Source organism: Mesitornis unicolor, unplaced genomic scaffold, assembly GCF_000695765.1.
Source record: "Mesitornis unicolor isolate BGI_N332 unplaced genomic scaffold, ASM69576v1 scaffold1124, whole genome shotgun sequence".
Lineage (NCBI taxonomy): Eukaryota > Metazoa > Chordata > Aves > Mesitornithiformes > Mesitornithidae > Mesitornis > Mesitornis unicolor.
In genome coordinates, this window is record NW_010181876.1 from 1 (window position 1) to 12,186 (window position 12,186).

A 12,186-nucleotide genomic window follows, 5' to 3' on the forward strand; every position below is an offset into this window, starting at 1 on the left:
CCCCCGCAGCGGGAGCCGTCCCAGGTCTGGGCCTGCCCTGCCGCGAAAAGGGCCTTCCGCCGCCCGGGGGGCGCAGAGAGGTCACCATCGCTTCTAGGGCACCGCCACCCGCCCAGTGCCACCTGTCCCGGCACATTGCTACTTGCCGCTTTCTTCTGGGCTGCAGCTTGTCAGGTTAACTGAGGGGTGGAAAGTCGAAGTGCCAGGTAGCGCCCTTTGGGCTGGGAGAAGAGGCTTCTGCACCAGGGAGACCTTTTAGAGGGCTGCGAGGGCACTAATTTAAGTGCGAGTTTTTTCTTTACTCCCCTTCCTATTAGTGAGACTCAGCCTTGCCAGGGACAGGCTTGGGAAGAAGGAAGTGCTTATGAAAGTGATGCGGAGAAAACAAGGTGATGTCCAGGTGATTTGTTAGGACTCTCATCCTGACCAGTCTGGTTACAAATGCTAAAGCCCACAAGCCTGTGGAACGTCCTGACAAGATTAGAAAATGCTATTCAGAAGATTAGAAGGGATTTTTCTTAACTTGGGCAGTGAGAAGGCCCACCCACTCTTGCTGAGTACAGAATATATCTTGAGGTTTTGAGATGACAAAATACGTGGTACAGTTTATGGATAATGCATTGCTGTAGCAGTGTGTGATCTGTGTTGGGGTGATACTTTTGTGCAGTAAAGCTACCTTGGTTAAAAGGAAAAGATGTCTTTATTCCAGAGTTTCAGCCAGTCTCTAAATACTCTGTTTTGTTTTATTCAAATATTTATTCTTTTCCTTCTTTCCCCAAAATGTTTTTGCATCGCCTAGAATGACAAAATTGGATATCAAGAATTACCTTGAAAAAATATACAATGTGCCGGTAGCTGCTGTGAGGACCAGGATACAGTATGGTAAGTGCAGTTGAGTAATCCAGAGGGATGAACACAGCATCCTTGTGCAGCCAGAATAGACTTTTCCTATCAAAAATCCATTCAGTTTCAACAAACCTTGGTTCCATGTGCTTAGCGGGTTTCGCCTGTGAACTTTTATCTTTCTTTGTCCCTTCAAATGAATAAGCACCATTTAATATTTGAATGCTTTGATTAGATTGGGGTGCAAGTTTAATTTTAAAAAGAAAAATTTGAATTTAAACAGCCTTATCAACTTGACAGTTATCTAGCTTGTGCTGCGTGCTTTTGTAGTTGGGACCATTTCTCTTTGAAGAGCAGTGGGTGTCTCACTTCAGAACGAGCTGATTTATGTGTTTTAATAAAATTAGAAACGACACTTAATTTCAGCCACAGTTTTTGGTTTTGTTGGTTTTTTTAATCTATGAATTGAGATTGCGTGGCATGCACACAGAGGAGGTGTTATGATCTAGCAAAAGGCAAAGTTTGTAGAGCAAAGCAAAATAACCCTATTAGACTATGTAGATTATGTCAGACAAACATCTGGATAAACTTTCCATTTTTCATCAGCTGTCATTACCACATTTCTGCTACAGACTTGTGTGCTTCCACTCTTGGTGTTTTTCACCTGTGCCACCCCTCCAAAATAAAGCCAACCAAAAAAATAGCATAAGACCAACCAAAGAGAAAAATTAAAAACATTCCTAGTTCAAGTTACACTGAACTCTGGCTTGGAGCAGAGGGACCCATCTGTAACTGAAATAAGCTAAATTTTGTATTTAAGTCACCTTTACATATGAATGGTTCCATCCTCGGAGCTTCTTTGGCTGCAGTTTGGATGCAGTGCAAAGTGAGGGATATAATTTTCATGTTACTTACCTTTTTGATCACCAGGCAGGGCATTAATCAAATGGAGAATGACTTGCTGGTTAGGACATCTTTGATGGCTGGGTTGTTTTCTTTTTTGATGCAGTGAGTTTAGCAAAGAAATTGATCGATGTGTTTATAAAGGTAAGAGAGGAGATAATCTTTAAAAAGGATAGGAAAAAGAGCTGTAATAGTGAGAAATGGAGAGTGAAATAAAAAGCTTCAAAATAAGGTCGTAAAACTCAGAACATGTCCAAGAAGAGAAAGAAAATTGAAAGATCTGTAATGTGTTTACGTGAAAAAAACCAGAATTAAATAAAGTCTTAGATACCAAACACATGCAGTTCCAAACAGCACTGAAAGATATTAGTGTTAGTCCTTATAACCATTTTGTCCCCACTGCTAATGAAAGGGATGGCAGAATGTATATATTAAGAGAGAAAAGAGGAAAGGGGGTTACAATGTCTAATAATTGAGAGCTTTAATGTCCGCCTAATGTGCAGGGAATAAATTGATCGTCCCTCTCAGTTGTGACCAGCATACTTGCAGAAGGTTGAGGCGCTTTGGTTTATTTTGGACGTGGAGTGTAAGTTCCTGGTATATAAACAGTAGATTGAGCTCATTAGTTGAGTTGTAAAAATTGACAAGTTTGAAGCTGTTCAGTGGTCGTTTCCTCCTTCCTGAAGCTGCTGATGTTGAGGGGACAGTTTTATCACTCCTGGCCCCCTACTCAGGAGACTTCTCTCCTTGCTTCTTTGCAGACTTGGTGCGTGACATGAAGGCACAGTGGCTGTCAGCAGCCTGAGTCTGGTGATGCCTTGGTTGCCTACTTGTAAATGAGGAGAGCAGTGTCTACCAGTTTCAGTATGTTTTAGTAATTGTGATACCGTGATGGTACTGAAGGAAGAGTATTCCTCTTAACAATACATCAGAACTAGTGAAGTCCCCCTTTCAGCTTGCCCTTGCTTTGGGGAACTTGGAAGTCCTGGATAGTAAAAAGTGGGGCTCTCTTCATTTCTGCAGGTGCAAACAACAAGAGGAATCACAAGAATCAGAGAGTGAAGAAACCAGATTACAAGGTTGCCTATGTACAGCTGGTGAGTTAACATGGGTACTTGTGGGGAAGGAGGAAGGGACCAGCCAAGCTAGAAGTAATGTTCAGTGAATTGTCTGGTTGGCTGAATAATTCTGTCCATCCTCTAATTTTCTTTAATACGTTCCAGAATGTATAAAGGTATTTAAATGACTTAGTCTAAAAGGCCAAATTCAAACAAATGGTTAGTTTTCAAGTGGTGTATTTGTTTGAGGTCTCAATGTAAGTTATGGTCTGATGTCATATGGTGCTGCTTTGCCAGTGAGTTTAATGCTGACCCTGTACTCTGTGTGCTGGAAGGTTCATGGCTTGTGTGGTTGACTACTGAAATGTCCAGTAACTGAAAGAATATATTGTAAGGGTAGGGAACTTCTTATTAAAGCTTTATGGATTTCAGAGAAGACTAAGGCATGTTCCTTGGAGAGCTTTTAGTCAGGTCTAACAAGTGTGCTTTGTGGCTAACCCGGCTTCTGAAACGTGTTGGTTGCCCAGTGGAAAAGGAGCTTCATGTTCTTACGAGTTTCTTTCATAACAGGAACATATTATAGTTCAGAATTCTCTTGGGCTTATCTGTCTCTGCGTAAAAAAGAAATGTAACCAGTGACAGAAAACCCCTTCACATACCAAAATTACATTAAAGGAATGCTATTTATGGTTGTAAAAACCATAAGCTCAAAATTGCTGTTGGCAACACAGCCTCAGTGTTACTTCATCCTGGGACAAGGATTCAGTGTGGGGGGAACACTGTGTGATCTTAAAGACTGCATAAGACTTCATCTGGACTTGGAGTCAGACTCAAGAAGCACAGACAATGGGAAATGTGATGTTTTTTTAACTTTTCAAAATTTAAATGTGCTTAGAAGTTTTTCTTTAAGCCCCTTCTCGGAAGGGGAATGGAAAGAGAAGTGAGGAGAGTGTGTTTTTCTAGGCAGCCGTTACCTTTAAAAGAACAGTATGAAGTACAAGGTTAATAGAAAGTAAAAGAGTTGTATTTAGATGAGGACTAACCTTGGTCGACTGTGTGGAAGTTAAAGGCAGTTTTGCATTGCGCTGGCTAAGAACCACATTCCCACATTCCTTTTTCAAGAAAGAGGTCTCTGCTTTGGTGGGCAGATTCTCCCTCCTGGTTGCCTGTGTTAAGTTTTTGCCTGAGAGAGGTCAGGTATGAATGATTCATTAAGAACACGGCTGAGGAATTGAATGCCAGGAATAACGTTGTATCTTACAAGTTGCTTTCTCTGACTGTTGTTCCTTAGTAGGTAATTGTCATGGCCTCTTGCTAGTGATTTCTGTGCTTCTAGAGACTTGTGTCCCAAGCTTGAAGCAGATGTGAATCTTTAACAAACTTTGGTCAGTTCTCAAGTTATATTTCACTGTGTTTAGTGCAGTCTTGTTTCTTTGGTCTGCTAAGCTGAGGAGGAGGTAGCTTGCAACCCATGGATACTCATGGGGAAGGAGTTGTTCTGTGAAGCAAGCCACTCATTTAAGGCAGTGCCTTGTGCACTTATTTCACATCAAACCTTTGAACCTAGGTTGCCATTTCCTTAAGGGCAGCTTCGTGGTGGAGAGGGGAATTACCCAAACTAGCTTGGTTCTGGAGGCAGCTGGACAGCACTAACTCTGGCCATTCCTCAGCCTCTCATTGTGGCTGCTGGGCAAATTAGCCTGCACAGAGGCCTGTGGTACTGTGGCTGAGGACTGCTCTTGGTACATGAGACAGCAAGTGTCCCTTACTGCATTGCCCTGTGTTATAATATCATCATCAGTTTTTTAAGAATGCTGTGTTTTCCATCTGATGCATGAATGGGGTCAGGGGACCACTTTTTGGTGTTGTACTTCATCCCGAGTGAGGGAATCGTGGTCGTTTAGTAAACTCTTGTCAGTGAAGCTCAGTCTGTCCATGTCTCATTGCTAGTCTCTGCTCTCTTTTACTCTGTTGTTGTTGGTGTCTGTTAATTCCTTTAACATCTAGGTTTGTCTATGCTTTTTTTCCTTCCTTTTTTTCCTTTTGTTCTTCGCATTTCATCACTAGCTCTGGTGTCTCTGTCAGCTCCCAGTTCTGTGTTCACACCAGCTTTAAACAGTGGGTGAGACCAGAAACGCAGTGTCACTTCTGAAACTGAAGGTTTTGCCTCGTAGACACCATGCAGACCATTGTTAATATCTGCCTAATTTAGGGAAGTCTTTGGTAACCGCTGTAAAATCCTTATTTTGATGAGAATTAGTTTGCATCTGCCGTTGAGTCAGAGTAGCTGGGCTTTCCCACCATTTTTACCAGCTGTGTTTTCTCTCATTAATCCAGTTTCAAGTTAAAACTGCTTATGCCTGGAAATATAAGGATGTTTTTTCGGAAGGTCTTGGGTTGATCTTTCTGTTGCCCACTAGGTGGAAGTATTGCTCTTTGCAGCATGACTGCAGCAGCTGTGGTGTGGTTTACCTGAATGAAACTGAGTATATTCTCATGGCCAGTTACGCTTCCCTGCTCCATAAAACATCACCTTATGTGTCCCAGCACAACACACATATCCATGAAGTTACTGCAAGTGTCTCAAAGGTGGAAAGTGTATGAAGTCATGGTCAACATACCCTTAGGTGTCAGATTGGTGCCCCAGCTGTTCCACATGTAAGAATTGTTGTCCTTTCTTTTCCAAATACTATTTCTTGGAGATTCAGAGCTGTTTACTTTGTTCTCAGGCTGTAACTGGACAAATACATGATCTGTCCAAACATAATATTTTCACACTAAAAAAATACCTCAAATCATAGAAGGCTGTGGATCAACAATATCTTGCCATTCCAGAGCCTGCCTGCCTTTTTTCCACTTCTGAAACCTTTCTGGGGAGAAAGGTTTAAGTTAGAGACTTACGTTCCTGAGTATCAAATGCTACTTTTTTACACTGTTTATTTTTTTAATGAAAAGCAAAGCTATATATCTTTGTGGAGTAGTTAAAATGAATGTAGTAGAGCAAGCTTTCTCCTTACTCCAATGCAGTTATAATTATCCTAATGCTGTTAAAAAAAAAAGAATAATAAAGAAGAAAAGAAAGTCAGTGGGAAACTTTACAGTTGCATCAACATCAGGGAAATTTAAAACAACAACATCCCCTCCTCCTCCTCCTTCAGTGTTCTCACTGCTTTAGCTCAACAGGTGTTAGCACCCGTGGGAGCACAACTGTAGACAAGTCTCTGGAATCCAGACCTATTTTTAATTAAACCTGTTTTGAGAAATCTAATGGAGATGGCTGTAAAAAGGAGTCTGACCTTGTCAACGTTAGGACTAACGCCTATTTAACTGCATGAGTGATGGCACCGGTGGGAACATTTTTGCAAATGCTTTCTCTCAAACCCTGTTTAGAGTGTCCGGTACATTCATAGTCATGAACCTATTTGCACATCAAACGTGACAGCAGTTTTCGTTTGACATGTAATGAATTCAGAGGAAACCTGGATGGTCCGTGACACCCTGTCATTCCTGTGTGGATTTTTGAAGTTGCTTTCCGTGCAGTTTTGCCATGTGTTTTAACGTCAGATGTTACCACTGTGATAGTAGGAGAATTGTTCAAATGCACTGGATTTTTAAATTTAGCTGCATTTGCTGCTACTGCTGGACTGAATCCCGTGCTGCTGGGAGTCCAACATTTTTTTAGTTAATGATACTGTAAACATCACTTTTCTCCTAATTCTGAAGGACAGTAGTAAGTGCTTCATTTATCTAAATAATCAGAAGATCTCACAGTTGTTTACATGATCAGTGTTTGCTGCGTCATTCCTGCATAATGATATCTGTGCTGACCTTCCATTCCTAAACTTTCCAAGGGATGCAAAGGTCAGAGAAGTATAAGGAACTATTATAAGTTTAAGAAACTACTGGAGAGAGTCCAGAGTAGAGTCACTAAGATGATGAGGGGACTGTAGCATCTCTCATATGAGGAAAGAGCTGGGTCTGTTCAGCCTGGAGGAGACTGAGGGGGGATCTCATTAATGGTTATGAATATCTAAAGGGTGGCAGTCAGGAGATTGGGACCAGACTCTTCTTGGTTGTGGCCAGCAACAAGACAAGGGGCATTGGTCACAAACTGGAACACAGGAGATTCAACTTAAACATAAGGAAAAACCTCTTTACTGTGAGGGTGCCAGAGCATGGCCCAGGCTGCCCAGAGAGGTTGTGGAGTCTCCTTCTCTGCAGACATTCAAAACCCACCTGGACGTGTTCCTGTGTGACCTGGTCTGGTGATCCTGCTCTGGCAGGGGTTGGACTGGATGAGCTTTGGAGGTCCCCTGCAATCCTTACCATTCTGTGATTCTATGATAAGTGAGCCTGTGCTAGATAATGCTTCCAGCAATTTTCTGACATGAGGCTCAGCAGTGGAAAGGCTGACACTTGACTTCATAGACCTAATTATGGCCACTTAACCTCTCATTGAAATGAATGGAGGCAATTTGCACCACTCAGTGTGATAACTCCTCCATTCACTCATGTGAAAACACTCCAAAGGTGTGTTTTTAGCCTTTCTAATGAAAAAGACTTGAAATCTAAGGGGAAAATACATGTTTGATGCTTAGCTCACTTCTTATCTTGAAGGATGTTAGCATCGAACAAATGAATCCTCATAAGCCCGGATTTATCAAGCAGTTTTACATTTGAGTAATGCTGAAGCGAGGATTAGAGTTGTGCAGGAGTAGAAGTTTAATGTAATCTTTATGTTTAAGTTTAATGTAATGTTTTTAGATTACATTTCTGTAATCTAAAAACTGGACCACACATCTCGCTTGTGTGCAATCTTGAAATTTGTAGGAAAAAGGGAGGTCTGTAGGTGGAACCTAAATTGAGAATAGCAGTGCTTAAAATCATCACATTGTTTTTATTTTAAGGTGTTTTAACACTGCCTCTCTGCTGTGTTTGGTTTCTTCTTTTTTTTTTTTTACTTTATAAGGGCTTACTTAGATGTAACAACGTGTGATGGTAGAACTTATCCTGACACTTGGTGTATCAGCTCACACTGGTGAAAACACACTTCTGCTGGCAGTGCAGCATCCAATTCCAAGACAAAGTTATCCGAGCAAAATGATTTTTTTGCCAGCGTCTGTCTATTTTACAGGACTTTCTTTTAGCACAGCTATGTCAAGTAGGGTTGTGTTCTTATTTTCTCCCCCTTTCTCTGTGCTTTTAACAAAGGTAATTATGCTGGCGGAAGTTCTAAAGGAGGACTAAGCTCTAGCGTTTTTAAAGTCCATTTCATCTAATGTGGATTTTAATAGTTCAGTATTAAAAGGGTGAGCTTTGTTGAATGGCTTGCATAAAGTAAAGCAGAGAACAAATATAAGGTTTATGAATAAGCCAAAATTTTGCTTTCTAGTTGAATATGCCAGCATTTCATGTTCTAGCAATTTGCAAACCAGATAAAACCCTGTTGAACTTGGTAGAAATTTAGTTGCTTACTGTATTTCAGTTAGGCTTTTATTCTGAAGATGCATGATAATGTGGTTGTCAAATGGTTGCTGTATAGAAGCGAAAAACTTATGCAAATAAAAGTGTAAGAAAAAGCAGCGCTGCATAAAGGAGAGACGACCCCTCCATTCTTTTGGTAGGCATGTTTTAGAGAAGGTGGCATATGAGCTTGAACCTCAGTAGCCTCTGGCATTATGTGGAAGATGCACTGAATGTAAATACGCCTGGACAGACTCACAGTCCCTTATGTAAGTTGATGCCTTTTGGTATTTCTGAAATTTTGAAATACCCAAGATACAGGCTTATTCTGAAAACCAGCTACTGAGCATGCACAAGAGCTATTTTTCATACGGCTTTCATCACTTCAGAGTCTTAGAGTGCAGTATTACTGCATAGTATTGTTAGTTAAGATTTATCAACCTTCAGTTCTCAGGGTGTAATGTCTTGGCTGGTTCCAATCGTGTTTGGCTGCCAGCCAAAATCAGGATTTCTCCACAAAACAAGGGCTGGAAAGAGCCAACTTGTCTGTGCTGGTTTTGATTTATTAAAAGAGTCTAGATACAAATTGACATTTTCAGCTCAATATTTGACTTTCACCAGCCTTGAAACGGGAACCGTGAGCGCTTTGATAAGCAGCTGAAAGGTTGGTCTGATTTCACTACAGCCTCTGTGTGCGTCTTTTTTTTATCCTCCCTCCTCTTTTTAAAATAATAACTGTTTTGCAATGCTTAGTGAATTACCGTGGATGTTGTTAGTATGCTTTAGGGACAGCTTTCCTTCGTTCTCCAATAAGGGAAGTGCATTGGTGCTGGAAGCATACCAGAATGGAAGTGCTGCATAACAAGAACAGTCCCTTACTACGCTGTTACCAATATAAATAGTTCTCAAATTTTCAGCGTAGGTGGTATGCCTACCATGTTAGCCTGAATTGTTTTCTGACTTGTTGAACTAAAATGGCTTCCTCTCCAGGGCAGAAGAGTCTTTAGAATTGGCCCCCTCTGTTCTGAAGGTGCCATGGGGCCAAGTGACCTGCCTGCGGTGCACTTAAAACGCAGTAATTTTTTGTAAGATAATAAAATTCTTTTCCAAGTGCTTCAGTGTGCGAAAATCTTGGGCAGTGCTTGGGCTCCAGAGTGCTTGCTGCTGATCCTACTACAGGAAGGAAGAGCTTCAGTAGACTACAGCTTTGGGATTGCTTAAGGACATCGATAAGGCCCGTTTCTGTGCCTTGAAATGGAGCTATGCTCTAATTGTCATAGGACAGCTGTTACAAGCATACCTGTTGGTAAGTTAAAGGGGAGTCGAGACCCCGGTGTGTGTACAGTGGAAGGGAAAACCTTGATTTGTTCCAGTTGTGATCTTATCCAGGCTAGAATTGAGGAAAGAGCAATGTACACAGCAGCTCCCTTGTTTTTGTAGTACGGTCAGGCTCTTAGGAAACCCCCAAGAAGTATGCACTACAAAAACAACCGGAGCATTGCTGGTATGAGTTGATATTTCCTAGATTCTCGTCTGGATAAACTCAACTGGGATAAATCCTGTTTTTTCTTTCTGAAGTGTATGCTTGAGGCTTACATTCTTTCACACCTGTAAATTACCAGGTTGAGTGTACATGGCTACATGAAACATAGCACACATTCAGCAGGGTCAGGGGCATGGTGACTCTTTAAAATTTATTTAATATGTCACATTTCTGATCCCAAAATATAGTATAGGTTGCTGTATTGTGGAAGGCTCCATTCATGTCCTTTGTGGAGCCATTTCATAACTGGGCCTCTTGTTTGATTATCTTTATTGCACATTTGTAAAGACTGGCTAATCTGAAAACCCCCTACCTGTTTTCATTTGAAGCAATTAAATGCTTTTGTGTAGGTTTCTGTATGTGGTATTCTGCCAAAGAAGTTAATGCATGGTAAGGTTTGTAAGTATTTTGGAGAGTAATTTTAGAGTTATGAGCTATCAGTTATGAGTTTTATTATGCAAAGCCCCATATGGAATGGAGGGGCTGATACTGCTGAGTTTAATGAAGTTGCGCTTAGTGCGAACACCACTAAAAAGTAAGTAGATAATGTTAACGGGATAGAACATTTCCGCAGAATAATGGTTTCCTGCTGTTAGATAAAAAACAGAGACCAAGCAAATGTTTATTTTCCAAGTGGGGGACATAGATCTGATGATTATGTTTCACTAAAATGACATGTCTGCTAGGCAGAATGACTGATGCAGATGTAATCACTTTAATCTCATCAGTGGTGTATTAGACAGATTGTTCCCACTATTACTGTTTTACACTGTACTCTTTATTCCTGTTGATCAGAGACCTCTGATATGTGTTATTCCGTATTCCCACATTACACCCCACAGTAACAGCTGCTAGGACTGTTCTCTCTTATCCTTAGGTGAGATCTAAACAACTATAACCACTAGCCATATCCTGAGTGTTAACGTAACAAATGCCTGCTCTGCTATTTATTTCCCTGGTGGTGTTACTTTAACAAAATCACTTACTTTGCTCATCTTGCTTTTACTGTATGACTCATACGACACCTCTGAGCTGGTTCAGAGTCTTTGAAGAAGTGTCCATCTCCTGACCATTCATCTGTAAAAAACCCAAGATGTCAGTGTCTTAATTGGCACACAGAAGAGGAGAGGCTGAAAGTTAGTTTTTTTGGGGGGGGAGGAATATATATGTATCTTGGGCAGAGGGACAGGTAAGAGGTGCCATTTTGCAATAGCTGAAACTTCAGGGTGGTCTTTCATTGTGACTAAATGCATCAAAGTTACTGCAGAAAGGCTGGAATGTCTCTCTGACCATTTGTTTTCTCTTTAGGGACAAGGACAAACCTTTCAGTTTCCCAACCTATTTCCAGAGAAAGAACAAGACACAGAAACTCGCTCTTTTGATGACTTCAAGAATAAATATATGGAGAGAGAGAAGCAGAGGCAGGAAGGTGACCCCAGACGAGGCGGAGTCCCTGATTGGTTTGGACTTTGATGCAACAAGCCAGCTGCCTTTCTTTAGGCTCAGAGGGATTTTGATCAGCAGAACTTGCGCTCTTCCCTTCTTGTAATGACCTAATGTTTATTCTTGAGCAGTCCTTGCTAGTGTGTCTGTTTTCCTGGCTATTTGTGCTCAACTACAACAAAATGGCCCTAAAGAAATAAAAAGGTAAAATAAATTTGACTGCATCAGGTCTTTCCTGTGAACTTGTGGACTATGTCTCAAATGTGGAATTGCTCGTTATTGCTGTGAGAGTGTCATTGTGCTTACCTTCTTCCTGCTTTGTGGATTGTTTTGAGTAGGAGTAGGAGGCATTTAATTACCCAAGATAAGTGTAGTTTGCATTGAATAGAATGTGTAAAAGTCAAGATAGGTCAGTCGGAGGTGGACGTGGAGGTGTAGGTACCTAGACCATAGTCTCAGGACACAGGGTTTCCTTATCGTCAGTTATCGTGTCCTGTCCTGTGCATTGTCTTCCTTTACAAAGTGACATCTCCCCCCCTTTCCTGGAGATGTGTGTGTGATCGGATTGCACTCCTTTGTTAATGTTTGGGGGGCATTCTGGAGATGGGTTTTTTTGGATAGGCTTGTAACTGAGCACGTGTGTGTTTGATCCCCAGAAGCATCAAGGAATGGACAAAGGTGCTGCACAGTCTCTGGTTGCTGCTGTGCAGCACAGGTAGCTGCTTTCTGCAGTCAGCCTGCCCTAGGAATGTTTACTGGCATGGCTGTGGTAGTATTCCCTCTCCTGTCTGCACCTACCTTGCCATGCTGGCGGGAGTCCTGTGTGGACACAGTTGTATTGGCATAGACGTGCTTCTGCCAGTTTTTAGGCTGTTTTGTGCTCAGGACTGCAAAAAAGACTTTTTATGTTCTTCTGGTGCAACTCCCTCTATT

General features: G+C 41.4%; 1 protein-coding gene across 1 annotated transcript; it reads left to right on the forward strand.

Annotated features, from left to right (window-relative positions):
- Positions 1-755: 755 nt before the first annotated feature.
- LOC104539890 (39S ribosomal protein L23, mitochondrial-like) lies at positions 756-11,467 on the forward strand. Its single transcript, XM_010183554.1, has 3 exons — positions 756-882; positions 2,770-2,843; positions 11,119-11,467. Exons 1-3 carry the CDS (start codon positions 801-803, stop codon positions 11,281-11,283), a joined length of 321 nt encoding a protein of 106 aa, XP_010181856.1. The 5' UTR covers positions 756-800; the 3' UTR covers positions 11,284-11,467.
- Positions 11,468-12,186: the final 719 nt, after the last annotated feature.

What these genes read in the sequence shown, in the direction of transcription:
- LOC104539890 (XM_010183554.1), top strand. Translation starts at nt 801, where the DNA reads ATGACAAAATTGGATATCAAGAATTACCTTGAAAAAATATACAATGTG. An exon ending in GAGGACCAGGATACAGTATG is followed by an intron (nt 883 to 2,769) that starts GTAAGTGCAGTT and finishes TCATTTCTGCAG; the next exon opens with GTGCAAACAACAAGAGGAAT. An exon ending in AGGTTGCCTATGTACAGCTG is followed by an intron (nt 2,844 to 11,118) that starts GTGAGTTAACAT and finishes TTTTCTCTTTAG; the next exon opens with GGACAAGGACAAACCTTTCA.